The 21,830-nt window shown below is 40.6% G+C and overlaps 1 protein-coding gene across 3 annotated transcripts in view; it reads left to right on the forward strand.

The window, feature by feature from the left end:
* Window positions 1–21,830, forward strand: part of NALCN (sodium leak channel, non-selective) — a 275,342-nt gene that overhangs the window by 162,159 nt on the left and 91,353 nt on the right. For all 3 annotated transcript variants that reach the window (XM_060769568.2, XM_060769570.2, XM_060769569.2), the window contains 2 exons: window positions 1,386–1,553; window positions 15,653–15,844. In XM_060769568.2, coding sequence (XP_060625551.1) covers window positions 1,386–1,553; window positions 15,653–15,844 — 360 coding nt within the window. The remainder of the gene's footprint in view (window positions 1–1,385; window positions 1,554–15,652; window positions 15,845–21,830) is intronic.

Here is a 21,830-nt window from a genome sequence, read left to right on the forward strand (position 1 = left end):
GTAAAGTATTACCAGAAGTAAATCCCATGAGTCCATAAAAAACTGTTAGTGGCCTTGAGTGAACTTGACAAGCATGTAAAGTGAAAATTAACCAGCCTACACAATTTCAGAATACAGAATACATGAAAATACATTTTAGCTTGTAATTGTTAATATTCTCATATAGTAACAGTGAAAAACATCAACATTTTAGTAGTTTTGCCATGATACCTCACATCCAGATGGAATTCAGATGTGTGTGCATAAAAAAAATTCACTTGCCTTTGACCTAAAAGATTACTTGCTCTTCATATAGTTGTATCTTGGTATCATATAGTTGTATCTTGGGTTGAGGGGATCCGGATCATGAACTTGTGAACTTTTTTAGATAATGTATTTATTCTGCTATGGGGGTAAACTGTCTCCCTCATCAACTCACTCAGGGTAATGGGCATTGAGGAAAAATCTACCAAAGGGGAAAGAATTTGATTACTGTATAAGGCAGTGAACTGAAAAGTGAACTTCAAAAGGGTGTTCTGTTTGGAGAGTTAAACTCTCTTAATTCCTCTTCCTGCATGATTGGGGGACTCTGTGAGTTACAGCCCAAAAAAAGTTTTCCAGCTAAAGAAAACTGATGAATTGTTTATATCCTGTTGGGTCTGGTCTAAAATTTCAGGCAAAAGTGCAATCAATGACTCAGAATCTTGGTGTCTTTACTGATCCTGTAGACCAGAATGTTTCATCCTTCTGCGGTCACATTTCACAGCTAGAACTGACTATTATTTCTAGAAAAAGGAGGGGAGTAACCTTTGCTCCCCCACCAGTGAAATTGTGGGTTAATTTGGGCAACATCTATTATATGTTACCAATCAATCTCTGTGCAATCTACCATCCAACTTTAAGAATTTAACATAAACTTGAACTTGTACATGAACTTGAACTTGAATTTAATATGCCCCCACTCCCCACCCTACTTACACATTGTCAACCTCTGAAAGAGACATCCTTTTTCTTCAGTATCTTTGGGGAAAGTGAGGTGACCAGGGCTCAGCTCAGCTCAGCCCCGCCCACAATGAGTTCTGGTCGGGACTCTTTGTCTCCCCCTTCACCGGAAAGGAGCAAAGTGCTTCCCTGGCCCCAAGCTGGGGGAGGAAAAAAGGCATTCTCTGGTCAGTTCCAAGTAGAGCTTGCTCTTGGCAAGATGCTTTTCTTAGGAAGTTGGTGACAAAAATGAAAATGTGCTTCTCTTCAGTTTCATGGAAGTTTGTTTGGGCACCTTTGACAACATTCAAATAACAACATGAGTGCATATTCCAGGGTCTGTTATGGCATTACTGTTGTTTGGAACTAATTCTAGGAAATTATATTACAGGAGTATTTTTTTCCCTTCTATGTCCCCTCTCCAGGTTGCATTTACTGTTCTGTTTGATCTGGAAGCCCTCCTGAAGATCTGGTGCCTTGGCTTTACTGGATATATCAGTTCATCTCTTCACAAGTTTGAATTACTACTAGTTATTGGAACTACTCTTCATATTTATCCAGATCTCTATCATTCACAATTTACATATTTCCAGGTACAGTACAATTTCTACATCATCCTATTTCAGGGTGGCAAGTGTCCATATAAATACACTTACAGTCTACTGAACAGTAAGACTGAACAGTGGAGAACCTAAGCTGGTCTGGGACCATACACAGATGGTTTATAAGAACAGAAACATGTTTGATGCAGCCTAGCATCTAATCAGAGAAGGCAGCCAAATTCTATTAAGGGAGTCAATAGTTCATGGAGCAAACCAAGTTTCTGAAAAGTAAGAGATAGGGGAATTTCACATCATGGTAATGGGAGGGATTATAGAGAAGACATGGGCAAACTTCAGCCCTCCAGGTGATTTGAACTGGACCCTGTTATTTTGACTTTCCTTTTCACCTTCCTTATCTGAGGATGCCTCCTCCAAATAGTACACGACAATGTTGGTATACTTGAAAAAAAATTGATATCAAATAGACTAAAAGCTAGTCAGTAAATGGCCTACATGCTGTAGAAGTGTTTTGATTGTATATTCAAAGATTTATTTGTTCTTTTATATTTAATAAATGTTTAGCCCACTTTTCCTCTACACTTGGCACTCAGTGGTGCTGTCAAAAATAAAAAAAAACTAGTGCACAAAGCCAGTGAGTTTAAAACATGTCATACTTGTTATAGAAAAGGGCATACCAATGCCTAAAGTTTGTTTGAAAAAAATAATAATTTGAACTGCATAAAAGTTGGAGTCAGACTGGCCTCCTTTGGCATGGAATCCAGGAGCTTGGAAGCAACCACCAAAAAGGCCCTGTCCTATATTCTCACCAGACATGCTTCTAACAAAAATACTGTTTCAAGCACAATGTTACACAGGTTTTCCCTTTTTTAATGAAACATTTAGTTTAGTTTATACATAATTAATAAACAAATTTAAATGATGACAAGTCATCAATAATGCATAAAACGTAAATAAGGAATGGTGCACATAAATCTTTTACAAATAGTGAACACGGTGCAGTGAACCAAGAAGGGTTCTGTATTCTAAAACAATGGAAATCTGAACAGCTTGAGTTAATGATGTCCTGCTAAAGCCATCTAGAAAGTACATATCAACTCTGAAATGGCTTTTAAGTCCATGAGGATTCAGAGTTTTTGTGATAAGAGTTTACTGAACTGACTGTAGTCAGAAGAACTACACTTGGGCCGCTTATATGGCATGTCACAATTCACAAGCATTGATATACAGAAAAGAGGTATGTGTATACATCTGAGTACATGTATGTGTTTGCTTGTACACACACACACATGCATAAATTCCTAGATAGAGTTATATTCCTTAATTGAATGAGATATAACTGTGTAAAAACACTCTCATATTTATTGAAAGTTTATATTTATTATAATTACAACTTCACTTAGATAAAATCAATTCTTAAAACCAATTTGCCAAAAAAAGTTGGGTTGTGATGAAGTGATTGAACATGGGATTTTTTCTTTATGTCAGAAATTAGAAATCTTTGGGACCTCTCTGATGCTTTGGCCTCAATTTCCATGTTTGGTGGAGCCAATGAAAATTGTAGGCCAGGTCACCAGAAGTGAAAATGTCATACCCCACCCCAGCTTTTTATGGTCTCATTTTATGGATGACCTTGATCAATTTTCCCAAGAATTTCAAGAATGTATGCAAGTACATTTTCAGCCTGTGCTAGAAGTATCACATAACATGAGGAATTGATCATGAACAATTTGAAATGTGTTCCTTGCAACAACAACAAAACAAGTCATAGCTCCCCGGGGCAGAGGACTCGTGAGAAATGGCTGTAGTACTATTGATTTCAATAAAAGCTATTTCCAAAAAATGTTTTAGTTATTTCACCTTAACGTTAAAAGATGAAAGTAGGGAAGGCGGGGGGGGGGGGGGGAGTTGAGGCAAAGATTCCCTTAATAGCTGTATGTGTGTGTGTGTGTTATCCAGTCCAACACTACTTTAGTAATGGGAGATGCCTGTAATGGGGAAGTACATGAGATGATCCAATGATGTGATTATATCTAACATCAGTACTGGTATAGCACTGTGTTAAAATATATTCGTACCATCTATCTAGTCTACAATTACAGAACTTACTGAGTACCCAGAACATGGAAATTTATTTTTGATTTAGTATCTTCTAGCTAGAATGTCCATGTGGTCTGCAATGTTCTAGAAGTTCTGTTATATATTTATATTTCATTTTTATGTTAGCTATTTAATTTATCTCCCTGCTTTTATTGATGTGGGACCCAAGATGACTCTTACCAACAAATAAAATTAAGCATATCCTAAACATCCCTAATGAAAAAAGTTCAAAGCAATGAAAAACTGCCATAATGAAACATCAGTGCTTCAAAGCAGCATTTAAAACATAACAATACGAATTCAAGTATTGCACATTCCCATTTAAAGACTTAATTCCATAGCCATTTAGTCAACCAAATGTCTATTCAAATAAAATATCTTTTTCTGCTAGGGAACCTCCAGTCTCCTGTGGGAGAAAATTCTTTGGCCACAATTGTAGACCAGAAAAGTAACATTTCCAAGAACTAGACGCATCACGGTGTTGACTCATAGGATTGGCCGCAGCTCTTACATAGCACGTGAACATGGTTTTCCATGAAAATAGAGGCATTCCTCTGTGACATTTATGTCATGGTGCTTCTTTTGTATTTCCAAAAACAGTCAACCTCAACCACTTCAAATTATGTTATTGCCAACTTCAGTGGCAACCTAAAATTAACATTATGTACAGATTTTGGTAAATTGCTATCTTTCCATTGAAGATAAACAGGAAGATGGTGATGTTTCAGTTTGTTCCTCATACGCTGTGAAAAGGAGAAAGGAGCAATATCCCACCTTGATGCCTAACCTGAATATGGACAGGGTTCATCTGCTCAGAAACAATTATAAAACATACATGTACCATCCAGTGAAAGCAAAACATATAAATGTTGTATCAGTTTATTTATGTACCCATTTTAATCAATTCGGAAACAGCCAAAGTTTTGGATTTATAGAATTGTCCAGGGCAAATCAGCTTTCTGTCTGAGGTACCAAACCAGAATCTGAAGTGTTGTGTTTCATTTTGTTTGGGTCCCATTCTCCTCTTGTAACCTAAAAATACCACTGAGTTATGTTTCTGGCTGCTGAAAAATGTGCTAACAGTGTAGTTCCCAACAATTACATTTCATTTGACACCAACAATAATTATAATCCCAAAATTAGTAGAACTGAATGGGCTGCATTTATGAAATGTGCACTCCCAAAATACATGGAACCTTAAATGCTGAGAGATATGAAAAACATCAAAGCACTGTTCCTTTTTATGAAAATCCAAGGCTGCAGATTACTTGTTAATTGCAGATTAAAATTTGTGCACCCCTAGTAAATTCATGAAGCTGGGAAAACAGTCCAACAGTGAGGTCCCGAAGAACCAGCTGCATGGCACAGATATCCTAGATCTGCCTTCTCCCTGTGTCAAATTTGAAGGAAAAAAGAATAATAAATATGGCTTTTCATTTCAGGTCACATACAAAGTTGATCTAGAGTTCACTGCTTGTCTTTCAACCTGATGAAATAATGAGGAGTTTCTGTTAACCACAGGAACACTTGAAAACCAAAGTCGATGTTTTTCTGTGGCTTAAAATATGGCTCCTACTGATAAATCTTGAATCTATTTTATTTTGTTTTACTTGGAAGCCCCCTTGGCTTGAGTGTTCTGCTGCAGTATGAAGTATTCTCTATTGCCAAAATTGATTGTTAAAGTATTCAAGAAATTCTTTCCATCTAACAATCAGAAAATATTCTTTGTTAATATAAATATCTCTGTAACATTTGAATACAAATGCAGGTCAAGTTTGGAAAGAAGGCTCACTGTTAATAATTTCCTTGCCAAATAATGGGTATTCCCCAAAGGAATCCTTTTGGGAAGAATAATACAGTGGTAACAACGTTGTAACACTTTTGTCCGCTCCAAAGTTTTCCATGAAGCAATGTTGTGCAAAAAATATACATTTCTCCTTTGAGCAACAAACATTGTGTGTGTGTGTGTGAAAATAAGTTATTTTGTATTGAGACCATGTGCAGAAATGTTGCTCTTTTTGTACAAAAATTATCAATGCTGCAGCAAAAATCATGCACATACACAGATGCACATAAGTCCCCCCCCCCCCATAAAAAAGCACTTTTGGACTAAACCATGTTCTTTTTGTGTGCGCAAAATTGCTAGGGCTTTGCACAGAGTAACCTTACACAAAAACCCTATGTTGCCATTTTGTGCACAGTTCTTCTTTCTTGTGCAAGATGTTATTGTATATATTTTTCATGCAAGGTAGTTTTTTTGGAGGGAGGTGGGTTGGAAGATTACTTTTTAGTGAAAATAAAGAACTATGTTATTCTATAAAACACGTAACTGGAAAATAATTTCTTAAAACACTTTAAGATGTATGACTACTTGGCAAGAAATATGCAGAACTATTTGTTAGCAGGGAGAAAATATAGAAATCATTTATCCTCAAATAAATAAATAATTTAGCCAAATATGGACATATTTGCATGTTCCATCAATGCCAGTGAATTTCATTGGAAATGGGGGTGTTCAGTTCAAAACATTTCAAAAAAAGGGTGACCAAAGTACAGTCTTGAGGCAGCTTGAAGTCTGTTAAGTCTGTATTGGCAGGCTAAGCACCCAAATCATGCTTCTTTGGATAAAAATACCCCTGTGAATTCAGATGATCTTCTAAATAAGTCATAGCACTTCCCCATATATGTGTGTGTATGTGTAGCCTCTGGAGTGTCCCATGGCTGAAAAATGACCCCAAATCTGCCTAAGTTGCTGACTCCTCATTTGAAGAGGTTCTGTCCTTAGGAGTTTTAAAAAGATACCTTCCTTGTAGTCTTGAAATATGTAAATGTATTAATTGGTTAATAAGAGAATACTAGATTTATCTAATGCGCCTCTAGATATCTATAGTGGGCCCTTGGTATCCACTGAGGTTTGGTTCCAGGATTCCCCTCCTCCTATGGATACCCAAGTCTGTGAATGTTCAAGTCCCATTATATTAAATTCCTTATATAAAATGGCAAACAAACATGAGCTGGGAAGAGCTAGAGGATCTGTGAAGTGGTGGAAGATTACAGCAGGGTACTCCTACACTTCAACATAACACCGAGCATGCAGCAAAATCAAAGTTTGCTTTTCAGTTTTAAAAAATATTTTCAAGCTGTGGAAGTCTGATACATGGGTATCAAATCTGTGGATATGGAGGACCAACTGTAATACAATCTATAGATATACTGGTGGCTAGACAAATCCTTTTAACAGTAAGGCGCTATTTACTCTTCCATTAACAACATGTTATGTTCCAAGCTCTTCAAGACAATTGTAATCTCCTTAATCAATATTTAACAAAGGAGAGGATTGGGCTTTAAAATTGAAGTCAGGGGACACGAGACTGCAAATGCTTTAGGAATTACCTTTGGGTCAATCAGCATAGCAGCGATCCTGGTACAGTGCTAAATAAAGGATGCTTACCTTATCAAATCCGTTTTATAAGCATCTCCTTCATTAAATTTACTGTATAAAGATACATATGTTTTGCAAGCAGTAGCATCTGCCACACTGAAAGATTTAGGTCACCTTCTGCAAACCAAGTCCCCAACCGGCAAATGACAGGGGAGGCTGAAAAATGCATTACTATTTGTGTCAGCCAGGCGAGTTAGAAATCCACTGTATCCACAAGCAATCAAATTCCTAGGGAGTAATGTAACATAGCTCTAAATCAGCTTGGGTCAAAAGATTATGTTCACTGAGATACTTCTGGTGGTTAGGCAAATCCTCCAGCATTCTAATATTTATGATGACAGGTCTACCGGATCTCCAGCCAAGCAGCAATGAGCTAGAGAGGAAAAGAATTCCCATGTTAAATATACCCCCAATTTATCCGCCAGATCTATTTTTCACCTGTGTAGGCTTCCCTACTGTGCAACAGAGCTTGCAATATTTATTCACCTTCCTTTTATTCCTTTCAGTACATCAGTCATTCTTTCTAGCTACAGTGGCTGCCACTCACTTTCCAGACCAGAGAAATATGTTTTGCTTGTACAAAAATAAAAACCAGTCAGTTTTAGAAACGTTGCCATATCACTATTTTTCTTTTTTTTTTTCCCTTCCTTTTTTTACTGCAAGGGACTAACATAGACACTTATTTTCAAACTACTGAAAGTTTTGTAGCTTCTTTGAATGCATTTGCCTGCCCCTGATCCTCAGACTGCCTTAGCCATGTTCCTTTGAAAATTACCCTGCCCCTTCTTCCTCTTAATGAAAACAAATGGGCAGGCAGAAGAGTTACTGGAAAGATTAATGTGCTACTTAAATGTCAATTAAAGCAATTTAATGGTGAGGGCAGTGACTTGAAGGCACACAACAAGAGACTTCATAGCAAAACAGATTCAATGGAAAACTACTCAGATATGAAAGTATGCAACTCTTCCTAACATTTAAAGAGGATCTATACCAGTGGTTCTCAACCTTCCTAATGCCATGACCTAATACAATTTCTCATGTTGTGGTGGCTCCCAACCATAAAATTATTGTAATGTAAATAACTGATATGCAGGATGTATTTTCATTCACTGAACCAAATTTGGCACCAATACCTGATACTCCCAAATTTGAATACTGGTGGGCTTGGGAGGGGATTGATTTTGTCATTTAGGAGTTGTAGTTGCCGGGATTTACTGTTAACCTACAATCAAAGGGCTCTTTTCCCCCTGCCTTGTAGGGACGCAAGCCTCCCTCCAGCCTCACGCACACTCCCTCATGCCTGCTCTCCATTCACGTTTGGAGTCCCAGAAACAGCCCTCCCCTTGGCTGAGGGAGGATTCGACATCTGTTTCCAAAAAGGAAGAGAAGGACAGATGGAGAGATCTCCAACCTTCACTGCCAAAGGGGTTCTTAAGTTCTTCAGAAATATGTGTTTTCTGATGGTCTTTGATGACCCCTCTGAAACCCCCTTGCACACACCCCCCCCCCCCGAGGGGTCCCAACCCCAGGTGGAGAAATGCTGATCTATACTTTCAGAAAATTCCAGTCTTAATTCCATCTGTCTTTAAAAAAATATAGGTAGTATATGTTACACAACATTCTCAATGCCGTTCAGCACCCTGGGTTGCTTCTTTAGCGCAGCAGATTCTCTGACACTGGAGACTCCAATAGATGCTCCTATAGATGCCTAATGAATCAAGTAGCTATTTTAGGCATCATAGATTTTCATTGTCAGTGGTACAGAAGGAATGGTTTCACCTCCATCCCCAGCCAAGGGTCCTCCTCCAGTGAACAGTTGCAAAGATTCAACAAAAATACAGAAATGCAACTTTCAGTGATGTGTTTAGCATCACCAAAAGCTTATAAGCTGTGTTCTTGTTGTTGTTTTCATGTAGCTTCAAGTTGTTATGACCTATGGAAACCCAAAGGTGATCCTATCGCAGGGGTCTCTTGGCAAGATTTGTTCAGAAGATTTGTTTATCATTGCCTTACTCGGAGAAGATTTGTTTGCCTTGCTTTTCTCTGCAGATGAGAATACTAATTACATAATTAAATCAAACAAGGACAGTCTAGAATAGAAATATGCAGCTGTGACTCTCTAGAGGATAGAAATCCCTTTTTTCTTGTACTTGCAAGGAAAATGAAAGAAAACTTTTGGGTTGTTTTGTACACTTTTGGAAACCATTTCCATTTTCAAAGCAAAGTTTTGCACAAATTACAATTGTTGTTGCTGTGTTTTTTTTACTGAACAGAGAAGAAAGATTAATTTTGTGCAGTGTTTTTTGTTTGTTTCTTTACAGTAATTTAAATGATTTTTTTCAATCATTTTGCTGTTATTATTATATTATTATTAATATTATTAACTTTATTTGTACCCCGCGAGCATCTCCCGAAGGACTCGATGCGGCTTACACAGGCCGAAGCCACAAAACACAATACAATAGAAAACATAACATAGCAATAACAAAGCAAATCAACAATTAAGCATAACAGCAATGACAATACATCAAGACATATTAAAACTGGTTCGGCCGGCATGAAGGGGTACAGGGTTAAAAGTGCTGAAATGGCAGGAGGGGCGTAGGAAGTAAAAGTGCGGTGTGCAGTGATGTTAATTGTGCTAAAGTGCTACTAGGACTTGGGATGGGGATTCCTAATCCGAGAAGGCACAACGGAACAGCCAAGTTTTCAAGTTCCTTCTGAAAACTGCTAGTGTAGGGGCCTGTCGGAGATCTTTTGGAAGGGCGTTCCAGAGTCGGGGGGCCGCCACGGAGAAGGCCCTGTCCCGTGTCCCCACCAAGCGTGCTTGCGACGTAGGTGGGATCACGAGCAGGGCCTCCCCAGATGATCGAAGCGAGCGTGTGGGTTCGTAGATGGAGATGCGGTCACGCAGGTAGGGTGGTCCCAAACCGTTTAGGGCTTTGTAGGTGAGCACCTGCACCTTGAATTGGGCTCGGAAAATAAATGGCAGCCAGTGGAGCTCCTTAAACAGAAGGGGTAGACCTCTCTTGATAATGAGCTCCAGTTAGCATCCTGGCTGCTGCCCGCTGGACCAATTGCAGTTTCCGAGCCGTCTTCAAGGGCAGCCCCACGTAGAGCGCATTGCAGTAATCCATTCTAGAGGTGACCAAGGCGTGGACCACCCCGGCCAGATCAGCCTTCGCGAGGTATGGTCGCAGTTGGCGCACAAGTCTCAGTTGCGCAAAGGTCCTCCCGGATACCGCCGACACCTGAGCCTCAAGTGTGAGTGAAGAATCCAAGAGGACACCCAAACTGCGGACCTGTGGCTTTAGGGGGAGTGTAACCCCGTCCAACACAGGTAACCACCCTATACCCCGATCCGGTTTACGATTGACCAGGAGGACCTCTGTCTTGTCGGGATTGATCTTCAGCTTGTTCCTCCTCATCCAGATCGACACAGTGGCCAGGCACTCGTCTAGCACCTGAGAAGCCTCCTTGGAATTAGGTGGAAAGGAGTAGTAGAGTTGTGTGTCATCCGCGTAGAGATGGCACCCAACTCCAAAACTCCGGATAACCTCTCCCAGCGGTTTCATGTAGATGTTAAAAAGCATGGGCGACAAAATGGAGCCTTGCGGGGCTCCACAGGTCAAAGGCCAGGGGTCAGAGCAGGCGTCTCCCAGCTTCACCATCTGAGTTCGTCCCTCCAGGAAGGACTGGAGCCACGACAGGACCGTGCCCCCAAGGCCCATCCCAGAGAGACGACCCAGAAGGATACCATGATCGATGGTATCGAAAGCCGCTGAGATGTCCAAGAGAACCAGCAGAGTCACACTCCCCCTGTCCAACTCTCTGCGGAGGTCATCCACCAAGGCGACCAAGGCTGTCTCGGTACCATGACCAGGCCTGAAACCAGACTGTGACTGATCTAGGTAGTTGGTGTCGTCTAGGAAACTCTGGAGCTGGGAGGCGACCACCCGCTCCAGCACCTTACCCAAAAAGGGGAGGTTGGAGATCGGTCTGTAGTTACTCAGCACCGTGGAGTCAAGGGAAGCTTTTTTGAGGAGTGGGCGAACCACAGCCTGTTTCAAATTAGATGGAAAAATTCCTTGCTCCAACGATGCATTGACAATTGGTACAAACCAGTCAAGCAACCCCCCTCTGGCTGATTTAATGAGCCAAGATGGGCATGGGTCTAGAGATGAGGTGGTCGCCCTCACAGCCCCAAGAGTCTCCCCAACGGTTTCAGGAAGAACAAGCCTAAAAGAATCCCACAAGATTGGACAAGCAGGTGCCTCCGTCACCTCTTCTGGCACTGCGATGGAATTGGAGTCGAGCTCAAGACCTATCTGGGCGACTTTACCTGCAAAATGGTGTGCGAAATCGCGACACCGAGCTGCAGGGTCATCAGCGACCTCCTCCACCACAGGTGGGTGGAGGAGTTCTCCCACGTCCCGGAACAGCTCCGATGATCTATTTGCTGCAGATGCTATACGGGTGGTCATGAATGATTTCCTGGCCACCCGTATAGCCACGCAGTAAGCCTTAAGGGAGGCTTTAGCCCATGCTCGATCAGATACATCTCGAGATTTCCTCCATTTGCGCTCTAGCTCCCTTCTCGTATGCTTCATCACAGCCAGCTCCTCGGTGAACCAAGGAGATGGCCTGTCACGACGCAACGAGATGGGACGTTCAGGTGCGATCGTATCTAACACCCTGGACATCTCCCCATTATAGAGAGCTACCAAGGCGTCGATAGGATCGCCAGGCTCCAGGGCAGGAAGAACCCTAAGATTCCTCAGGAATCCATCCGGATCCATCAGTCTCCTAGGGCGGACCATCTTAATTTGTCCTCCACCCCTGCGGAGGTTAAGAGTCGCAGCAAGTCTAAAAGTGATCAGATGATGGTCAGACCATGACACTGGAAGGATGTTTTGATCTTCCACTCTGATCATTTCGTTGTCCGCCACAAAGACAAGGTCGAGAGTATGTCCAGCTTGATGAGTGGGGCCAGATATTATCTGTGACAGTCCTATGGTCGCCATGGTGGCCATAAAGTCCTGAGCTGCGCCAGATAGAGTGGTCTCAGCATGGATGTTAAAGTCTCCCAGCACCACCAGGCGCTGGGAGACCAAGGCCGAATTAGAGACCACCTCCGCTAGCTCAGACAGGGAAGCTGCTGGGTCACGGGGTGGGCGGTACACCAGCAGGAACCCCACACTGTCACGGCTCCCCACTTTCAAGTGGACACATTCGAACCCAGAAGCCTGCGGAACAGCGCATCTGATCACGGCGATGGATTGCCGAAAGACTACTGCGACCCCTCCTCCCCGCCCCCCTTGTCTGGCCTGCTGATGCACACCAAAACCTGGTGGGCACAGCTGAGAGAGGTTTACACACCCCAGCTCGTCCAGCCAGGTCTCGGTAATGCATGCCAGATCCGCCCTCTCATCCAGGATCAGGTCCTGGATGGCTGCGGTCTTACCATTAACGGATCTGGCATTGATCAACAGGACCTTGAGACCAAGGGGGCTGCCAAGGAGCCTACCACTACCCACCTTTTCCAGGGTCGCAAGGACTCTGTTGCGCTTCTCCCTGGGATGTTTGTGGCCCGCAAATCTGTTATGCAGAAATTAAAATCCTCCACATTTGCCAGTATGTACTGACACCTTAAATGTCATGGGCCCAAAAATTAGTTAATATTCTTTACAACTCTGAGCCCTCAAGGTGTTGTTGGTCTACAATTTCCAATAGCCTGACCCAGTAATCAGTGAGCTTGAATTCTGGCAGTCACAACTCAACACTGTCTGGAGAATCACATCTTCCCCAACACTGAACTGTATCTTGCATGTAAAGGTTTAAGTGTCTTGAAAACTGCTTTCTGCAATGTTGCTAAAGTGTTTAATTATTATCCAGTATTATTTCAGGTTTATAGACAGGCTGGCTTTAGTGAAGTCACACCAGGATTAAAATGTTTACAATTAAATTTTTATTTTAAGCTAGAGTGCTACTACTATGACATTGTCATTTTGTTTTAGATTGCAATGCTGAGTGTGATTTTTATTGCTATATGTTTTATTTTAATTTCAGATTTATTTGTCCCATGTTTGCATTTATTTTAATTTTGAGGTGTAGTTGGTTTTCAAAAAAGAAATTTTCTGGGGGAGCCACATGTAGGTAGTAAGTCCTGGAGGGGGAGCCACCACCTGTGCAAATCACCAGTCCTGTGGTGTCTTGAACTGATGGAAATACCCCAATGACTGAGAGTTTGGAGGCTACAAGGTCCAGTTTTTTTAATGCTGATACTTTGCTAAGGCATCTATCTTGGCAATTGTCTCAGTGCCTTGGGGGTCAGATAGGGACTGAGAAGTCCCATTGCAACTGGGACTTCTTTTCTTATACACTCCTAATTGCTGGTCAATTAATCTCCCTTTCAGATTTTCTTCTATAGATTAGAGAAGTAAGTAAAGTTCAGTTACTGATTGGAATATAAAAAGAATGTAACAAATAGAAAAGGCAGCTGCAGTCATAATAAGGAAGCTCCATCATGGAGCTGTTTGAGCAGCAATATTTAAGAACTCCAATAAATCTTGAGAGGTGAGGTGGCTTTTAGCCACAGCTTAAATTACTAACAGAAAGTTTTGTTTACATTACATTAACTTCACAGCCAAAACAAAGGCAATTTCTCAGGACAAAGTCTTACAAGGTGTAAATATTTGAGCTTTTGGAAGCTCTTGTCTTGACAACAGTAACATAGAAACATTAAAAGAGAGGGGGGTAGAAATAATGTAAACTGCAGTGCTACCATGTGAACTGATATTTTAGATCAACTGATAACAAATGTTTTCAAGGAAAATGACTGTTAAAGCGGCTAGAAGAACATATGCCCTGATCCCCAAACCAGTGCCTGTCATCAGTAATGGACTGAATGAGGACAAACACATTGAAACTTATTCCAGACTAGACAGAGATACTCCTGGTCAGTCAGAAGGTAGATCAGGGAATAGGGATACAGCCTGTGCTGGACAGGGTCACACTCTCCCTGAAGACATAGGTTTGCAGTTTGGGGGGCTCCTAGACTCTGGACTGAACATGGAGGCCTAGGTGTTGGCAGTAGTCAGGAAAGCTTTGTATAATTAAAATTTGTGCATCAATTGTGCCATTTCCTTGAGAAGACAGAACTGGCCACAGTGGTACATGCCTTAGTTACATCCTGTCTGGATGACTGTAACATGCTCTATGTGGGACTACCACTGAAGAGTGCTTGGAAACTTCAGCTCGTCTGAAGTTTGCTAACTGGGGCTGGCTACAGGAGCGGACAACCTCCCTGTTGCAACAGCTCCACTAGATGCCAGTCTGTTGCCGGGCACAATTCAAAGTGCTGGTTATTTATGTATTTATTTATTAACCATATTTATATACCGCCTTTCTCAGCCCAAAGGTGACTCAGCGCGGTTTACAAATGGCACAATTCGATGCCTACAAAACAAATAACAATTAAAACATTTAGCATAAATAACATTTGATAAAATAAATTAAAACCAATAAAAATATAAATGCACAGTATCTCATGACCTTTAAAGCCCTGGATGTTCAGGTCCAGACTATTTGGCTGACTGTATCCCCTTGTATGAACCTGCCCGCGCTCATAGATCTTCAGGAGATACCCTTCTTTTGGTCCCACCTCCACCTCAAGCTAAGTTGGTGGGAATGAGAGAGAGGACCTTTTTGGTGGCTGCCCTCAACTCTGGAACTCCCTCCTCAAGGAAGCCAGAATGTCCCCCTCAATCTTGTCCTTCCAGCAGCAGATTAAACCTTTTTATTCAGATATGCTTTTAAAGATGAAGACTTTTAAGAACAATTGGGTTTTTTTAAATATTGTTTATATCTAATTCAGTTTTAATGTTTGTATATTTGTATATTTTAAATTGCATGCAAATACTTTTATGTTAAGTTACTTTGAGTCTCCTCTGGAGAGATTAAGCTGGTTATAAATAAATATAAATAAATAAATATGTGGATAAACCAAAACCAGTTGAACTAACCCCATTTTTATGAATTGAGGTTGATGAGCTGATTTTATACACACACACACACACACACACACACACACACACACACATATATATATCAGAAAAGCTAACTAGGGAGCTAATTTAAGCAAACCTGAAATCGTGAAACTGGAATATGGGACTCAGAAACCAGGAGAAATTTTATAGATACCAAAACACAATAAGAAGAAACTTTTGGAGGTACTGGAGCTCCTAAATCTTAAGGAAAGGGGGCGGAGTGAATCACGGGAGTCTGAGACCTACCAGAATAGCAGATGGAAGTTATCTGTGTTAAAACTGAAGCCCTTGCTGATTTTTTTGGGAAATTTTCATGATGTCCAATTGTTCAGTGGTTCCATTATGTACTAGTCATAGTAAAGTTGTTCTCATTAATAAACTGTAATTATAATATGGTTTACATTTTAGTAAAAACATAAATGATGTCAGTGAAGCAGAATGTTTATTACTTTCCTATTCGACATATAATATTTAACACCAGAAAATCATGGGAAAAATATATTACAGCAAGATTAATAAATGTATTTTGCTTTTCCTTGTAGGTGCTTAGGGTGGTTCGACTTATAAAGATTTCTCCTGCCCTGGAAGACTTTGTATATAAGATTTTTGGACCTGGAAAAAAGCTTGGGAGTTTAGTAGTATTCACTGCCAGCCTGTTAATTGTAATGTCAGCAATCAGTTTGCAGATGTTCTGCTTTGTAGAAGAACTAGACAGATTTACAACATTTCCAAGGGTAAGTATTTAAAGCCTGCTGTTGTCATTTTCCCTATAATGTATTTTTTACTCTGGCTTTGTTAACACCAGGTGTTAGTAAGGTATATTGCTGGGCTTTTTGCTCATTTGTGTTGCTTTGTAGAATGTACCCTGTAAAAATGTAAAATGCCTTTTGATCATTTTTTTCTGTTGAGTTTGAATTTTTATGCTGCCTTTTAGACAGCAAAGTGAAATGACACGTACAGATTTATGAGTCTATTTATTTTTGTGTTCATTCATTTGTTAGGATTTTCCCCATACCTCTCAAAATGTTCAGAGCAGCCTATATGCCATTTTGCAGTGATGTCTTATTAGATGCTAACTCCTTCTTTGCATCGGTGACCCTGACAGCAGTGAGAGTTCTGGTCTTCAGTAAACATACCATTCATTTTCATTTTAGGGTAACACAAAACTTACATAAATAAGGGAGTTGTAATTCACTTTGACAAACAGTTTGTCATGTAACCTTGGATTCAGATTAGACTTTGCTAAATCGGTTTCAGAGAACAACAGAGCCATGTTCACCAAGCAAGACACCTTATCTTCAAATTCAAAAAGTGGATAAGGGGAGCCCTACTAGATCAGACTGTGTACTCCAATATTCTGTTTCCATGTTAGACAACCAAATGATTAAGTGAAACTCACAGCTAGATAAGAGCACAAGATCATCCTCCCACATATATGCATGGTGATTAGTTGCCACTAATAACCGTATCCTCCATGAATTTGTCCAATCTCCTTTTTAAAAGTCTCCAAGTTAGTAAACACTGCTGCTTCACTGTGGTTGAGAAAGTACTGAAAAGTATGTATGTTTTAAAGCAACAAACAAAAAGGAGAAAAGCTCCATATGCTAATTGATGGTCAACTGAAATCGTGGACCATTAATGGTTCAGCCATTTAAAATGAAGTGTTGTCTACAACTCAGAGATTTCTATTAAATTTTCCTTTAAAAAGGTTGAAATATGTTGGGCTTTCTAAAGGAAAAAACAGTTGTCAGTCAGTATCACATGGACATTGTCCCCTTTTGCTTCCTGCTTCTTCGTGGTGGCAAGTTGGTTTCACGATGCATAGTTTTATTTCACTATATGTCTTGTGCATAGTATATCTTCCTCATAACTGATCTTAATCTCCCAGCATCTGTCCTCAGTGCATCACCCTTGCTTTTAATATGAGAATCTCATAATACATTTTATCTTATCTGTTTTCTTCACACCATGCATGATGTTATTATATGCATGTAATGTGTTTTGGCTTAGTTGCCATTTTTCTAAGCTAACAGTATAGTAATTGTTGCTCTTCAACAAAATGTTCCTTGATTGCTTTGTTTTCCTGTTGATTAGAATTGTACAATTGTAGCTGCACCACAGATTTATTTAAGAAATATTATAATGGTAATTTTGTTTTTAGTTTCTTTTCTAGTTATGTCCAACACAGAAATTACAGTCTTCAAAAAACCATCACTTTAGGTTGCCTTTTCATGTGGAATTATAGAATCATAAAGTTGGAAGAGACCACAAGGGCCATCCAGTCCAGTCCCCTGCCATGTGTGAACACACAATCAAAGCACCCCCAACCACAACTCTAAGATTCCTTTCTTGCCAGTGCCATCGTAAATTTCATCTGTGTATATGTAAAATTAGGACTTGCTTAACTTAATATATTAACTTGCAATATTAATTTTTATTTTCCCACTTCGGAGCTGTTAGCAATGTGTTTTGTTTCAGCTGCTCTAAATAATTTGGTATCATATGCAAACATGGCCATTTATCTATTATTTCCAGGTCATTTATGAACATGTTTAAAAGCATTGGCCCCAATACAGATCCCCAAGAAGCTCCAGAGTTCTCACCCCGCTCTTGCAAGAATTGGCAGTTTATTCTTGTCTGCTTCCTGTTGACCATTTTTGGATTCTTAAAAGGACTTATTCTTTGACCGCTAAGTTTTCACAAGAGTCTATGGTCAGAGGTTCAAGCAAATGTTGTTTATCAGATTGCTCCTGTCTATGCGTTTATTGGCTTGTCCAAAAATGTCTAACTGTTTAGGTGGACAAGAACAATCTACCCAAACCAAGTTGATTCTTTTATAGCATGGTCTGTCCTTTTGTATGCTTGATCATTGTATCTTTAATAATGTTTTTCACCACTTCACCTAGAACAGATATTTAGGAAGAAAGGGGAGCATCGCCAACCATGTGGGGATTCATTTAGCCAATTATTGTTAAAGAAAGGAAAAAAACTATATCTTGGCTTGATAGATGCTCATCAAGGGAGGGTCTGATGGCTTGGTCTGGCTTTTAGGACAAAATTGTTAGTCAGAATTGTCTTGAGCACCAGTTGTAGTCTTTCCCACTGAAATGGTATTCAGAAACAAACAGTGACTGGGTAGCAACATGGATCTCTGATATCCCCAGATTTGATTCCATCCCTAAGACCTTTTGTTGTAGTGCAGTTTACCATATATACATGATTGGACTTTCTTAAATCTTCATAATTGTTTTAGAAATCAGAAATGATTAGCTGGTCTCATTCTATTTCTTAAAAATGCCTTTCCTGGCTTAAAAATGGGCCCAGAGTTTAAATGATTTTAAAATTGCAAATTACACTCTCTAAAATTGCATTGGGGTGGTCAAAATTTACAATGAGGGGCAAAAATAATGTAGGGTAATTTTGGAAGAGAATGTCATTAGGTCAGATGTCAAAGTCAAAGGAAGCCCCAAGTACTTCACAGTTTGCCAGTCCTGTCCAGGGAATGTGTAGCTCTAGAAAGATGAAATTCTAATCATTTTCTTTATTTCATTTATTTCTACCAAAAAGGCTCCAATTGGCTTAGACGATGGACAGTATTCCCTTGCACTTACATTCCAATGGCCCTTCCACACAGCCATAAAACCCAAAATATCAAGGCAGAAAATCCACAATATCTGCTTTGAACTGGGTTATCTGAAGGTGCATCCAGAGCCTCTTTATTGCAGAAACTCCTGCAATAAAGAAGGGGCTGTCCAGGTGATATCCTGGACAATCCCAAATTAATGATCTACAAACCAGGAATTTCCTGGTTTGTAGTGAATTAATTCAGGAGTGTCCAGGACATTTTCCTCATTTATAGCAAATTAATTAGATAGTGGATTTATTCCATGCCTTCTTGGGAGGCGTGGGATAAACCCACTATTTCTGCTGTCTGGACTGCAATCCAGACACCATTTCCACAGTTTTCTGGACTAAATTAGTCTGGAACACTGTGGGAGTACCCCCCCTTCTGCCAAAGCCCCCATAGCCCTTTGAAAAGTAAAGAAAACTTACCCGGCCTCCTGCACCACTGTACTTGAGGCCGGGTAAGTTTTCTTTACTTTTCAAACACTTTGCAGCACATCTCCCAGCATGTAGAAATGATGCATCGGGGGGGGGGGGGGAGGAAAATCACTCCCCCCTCCCTTGCACTCCTGGTGCGTCATTTCTATGCACTGGGAGATGTGCTGCAACACTGTACTGGAGGCTGAGTAAGTTTTCTTTACTTTTCAAAGAAGTTTGAGGGCTTTGGGGGAGGGTCCCCAGATGTTCTTCTGGGCTAGTACCAGCAGAACATCTGGACACCCACCCCAGAAAGCATGCACTTTCTGAAGTGGGTGTAGACTGCCCCCCAGGAACATCCGCGTTTTTAAAATGCAAATGATCCTGGGATAAAGGGCTGTCTGGAACCGGCCTGTATCTGGATTTTATACAGCTGTGTGAAAAGGCCTAGATAAGACATTCTACATAAGAGAAAGAGTATTTGGAGGGAGAAGGGGATACACACTGATTGTATTGAGTCACCAAAAAATCAAGAGCCCCTTTGCACTATACAGTTATAGCAGTATGATTCCGCTTTATCTACCACGACTCCATCTGCAAAATCCAGTCCTTCTAATTTGGTTAGATACTAGCATTTTCTGTTTGGGTGTTCTAAATGCTCCCAGTTAAATGGAAAATCCTAGAATAGTATGGAACCATGGTAGTTAAAATGGAATCATAAAGCTATAATTACATCATACGAAAGGTCCTCAGTTTTCTGGGATCACCCATTCGGTGATCCCAGTCATAGAATCATAGAATCATAGAATCAAAGAGTTGGAAGAGACCTCATGGGCCATCCAGTCCAACCCCCTGCCAAGAAGCAGGAATATTGCATTCAAATCACCCCTGACAAATGGCCATCCAGCCTCTGCTTAAAAGCTTCCAAAGAAGGAGCCTCCACCACACTCCGGGGCAGAGAGTTCCACTGCTGAACGGCTCTCACAGTCAGGAAGTTCAGATGGAATCTCCTCTCTTGTAGTTTGAAGCCATTGTTCCGCGTCCTAGTCTCCAAGGAAGCAGAAAACAAGCTTGCTCCCTCCTCCCTGTGGCTTCCTCTCACATATTTATACATGGCTATCATATCTCCTCTCAGCCTTTTCTTCTTCAGGCTAAACATGCCCAGTTCCCTAAGCTGCTCCTCTACAATGAACTTGCGCCAAAGTGTCACTCCTCAGATCCCAGCTAGCTATTTCCAAGCACAGTGGCCTTCATAACTGCTACTGCAATCACTCCTGCCAAAGGGAACATCGAGCAGGAATAGAGAACAGAGCCAGTAGAAAAACATAGTCACTGATGAAGGTCAGAGCCTTCTACGTGAAGTCATTGCCAGCAGCAGGACTGCTTCAGCAGAGGTCTAGACACAGCAGATGGAGAGCCAATGCTCATAATGGCAACATGTTTCAGCCCGAAGTAATTGCCATCCACAGTTGCCAATAATAAAATTCTTGCCAATAAAAAAACTCTTGATGAACACACATTATTATGGAGACTAACTAGACAACAGTGGTGACAATATCTTGGTGACAGATTTACTGATAGGTAGTTACGCTATGCATAGAAGATATAGCAAATTCATGTGATTACCGATAGTACAGGACTGAGAATCATGTTCTTCTCCCTCCCACACCTCATATTGGTTTGCTACTCTTAGCATTTATTACTGTCAGCTATGCTGGCAGGGGTTGCTGGGAGAAGCCTAGCAGCTACGTCTGGTGGATTGCATTAATCGCATCTCAGTTTTGGTATTCAAATTTGTTTGCCTCTCCTCTCCTCCCATTACACCTTATTTGCATCCAACTTTGGTCACACATACAATGGACACATTAGTACATCACAGTAAGGCATGGTTTATGTTAACCATAGCTGGCTGTTTAAGACATATATGGCACTGAAGATGCCCAAATCCTCTGTGACAGTTTCTTCCCCACTGCTTTTGCTGCTCCCCTTCAAAGTGGGAGGAACAGGCAGCAAGTCATAGAAAAACCAGAATTGTGGATTTAGAAATCATGACAAGTCCTGATTTAAACAATCAAGAGTTCATATACAATAATTAACTGTCTTCAGTTTGTAGTCTGGGATTGGCTCTACACTGTAGAATTGACACCTCTTTAACTGCCATAACTCAATGCTATGGAAACCTAGGATTTGTAGTTTAGGGAGGCATGAGCACTCTTTGTCAGAGAAGGCCAAAAACCTTGTAAAACTACCAACTCCCATAATTCCATAGCGTTGAGTGATAATAGTTAAAGTAGTGTTGAACTACCCTGGGTTTAATCAATAAATAGTGGCTTTTTAATAGAGTCAGGTAGACATACTATAACATTTTCACAAAACCACAGAAAGTTGTTGTGATATCCAAAGGCAGTCTGCTTGGTATGTGTGTTGTGTGCGGACACACACCTTCAAGTTGCCTGTCAATGTAGGACAATTCCATTAAGCTCATAGAGTACAAGTAATTATTATCTCTGCCAAAACTCCTGTTGTACTGGGTTGTTATAGGTTTTTCGGGCTGTATGGCTGTTGTACTGTTTTTGGGGGTGGTGTTAGCATGTTATATTATTTGCAAGTAATTCTATAGTTTTCAGAAAATACTATTAACAAATCAGTATGAAGGACACATTATGAAAAGTTAAAATA

This window comes from Anolis sagrei, chromosome 3 (assembly GCF_037176765.1).
Source record: "Anolis sagrei isolate rAnoSag1 chromosome 3, rAnoSag1.mat, whole genome shotgun sequence".
Classification (NCBI taxonomy): Eukaryota; Metazoa; Chordata; class Lepidosauria; order Squamata; family Dactyloidae; genus Anolis; species Anolis sagrei.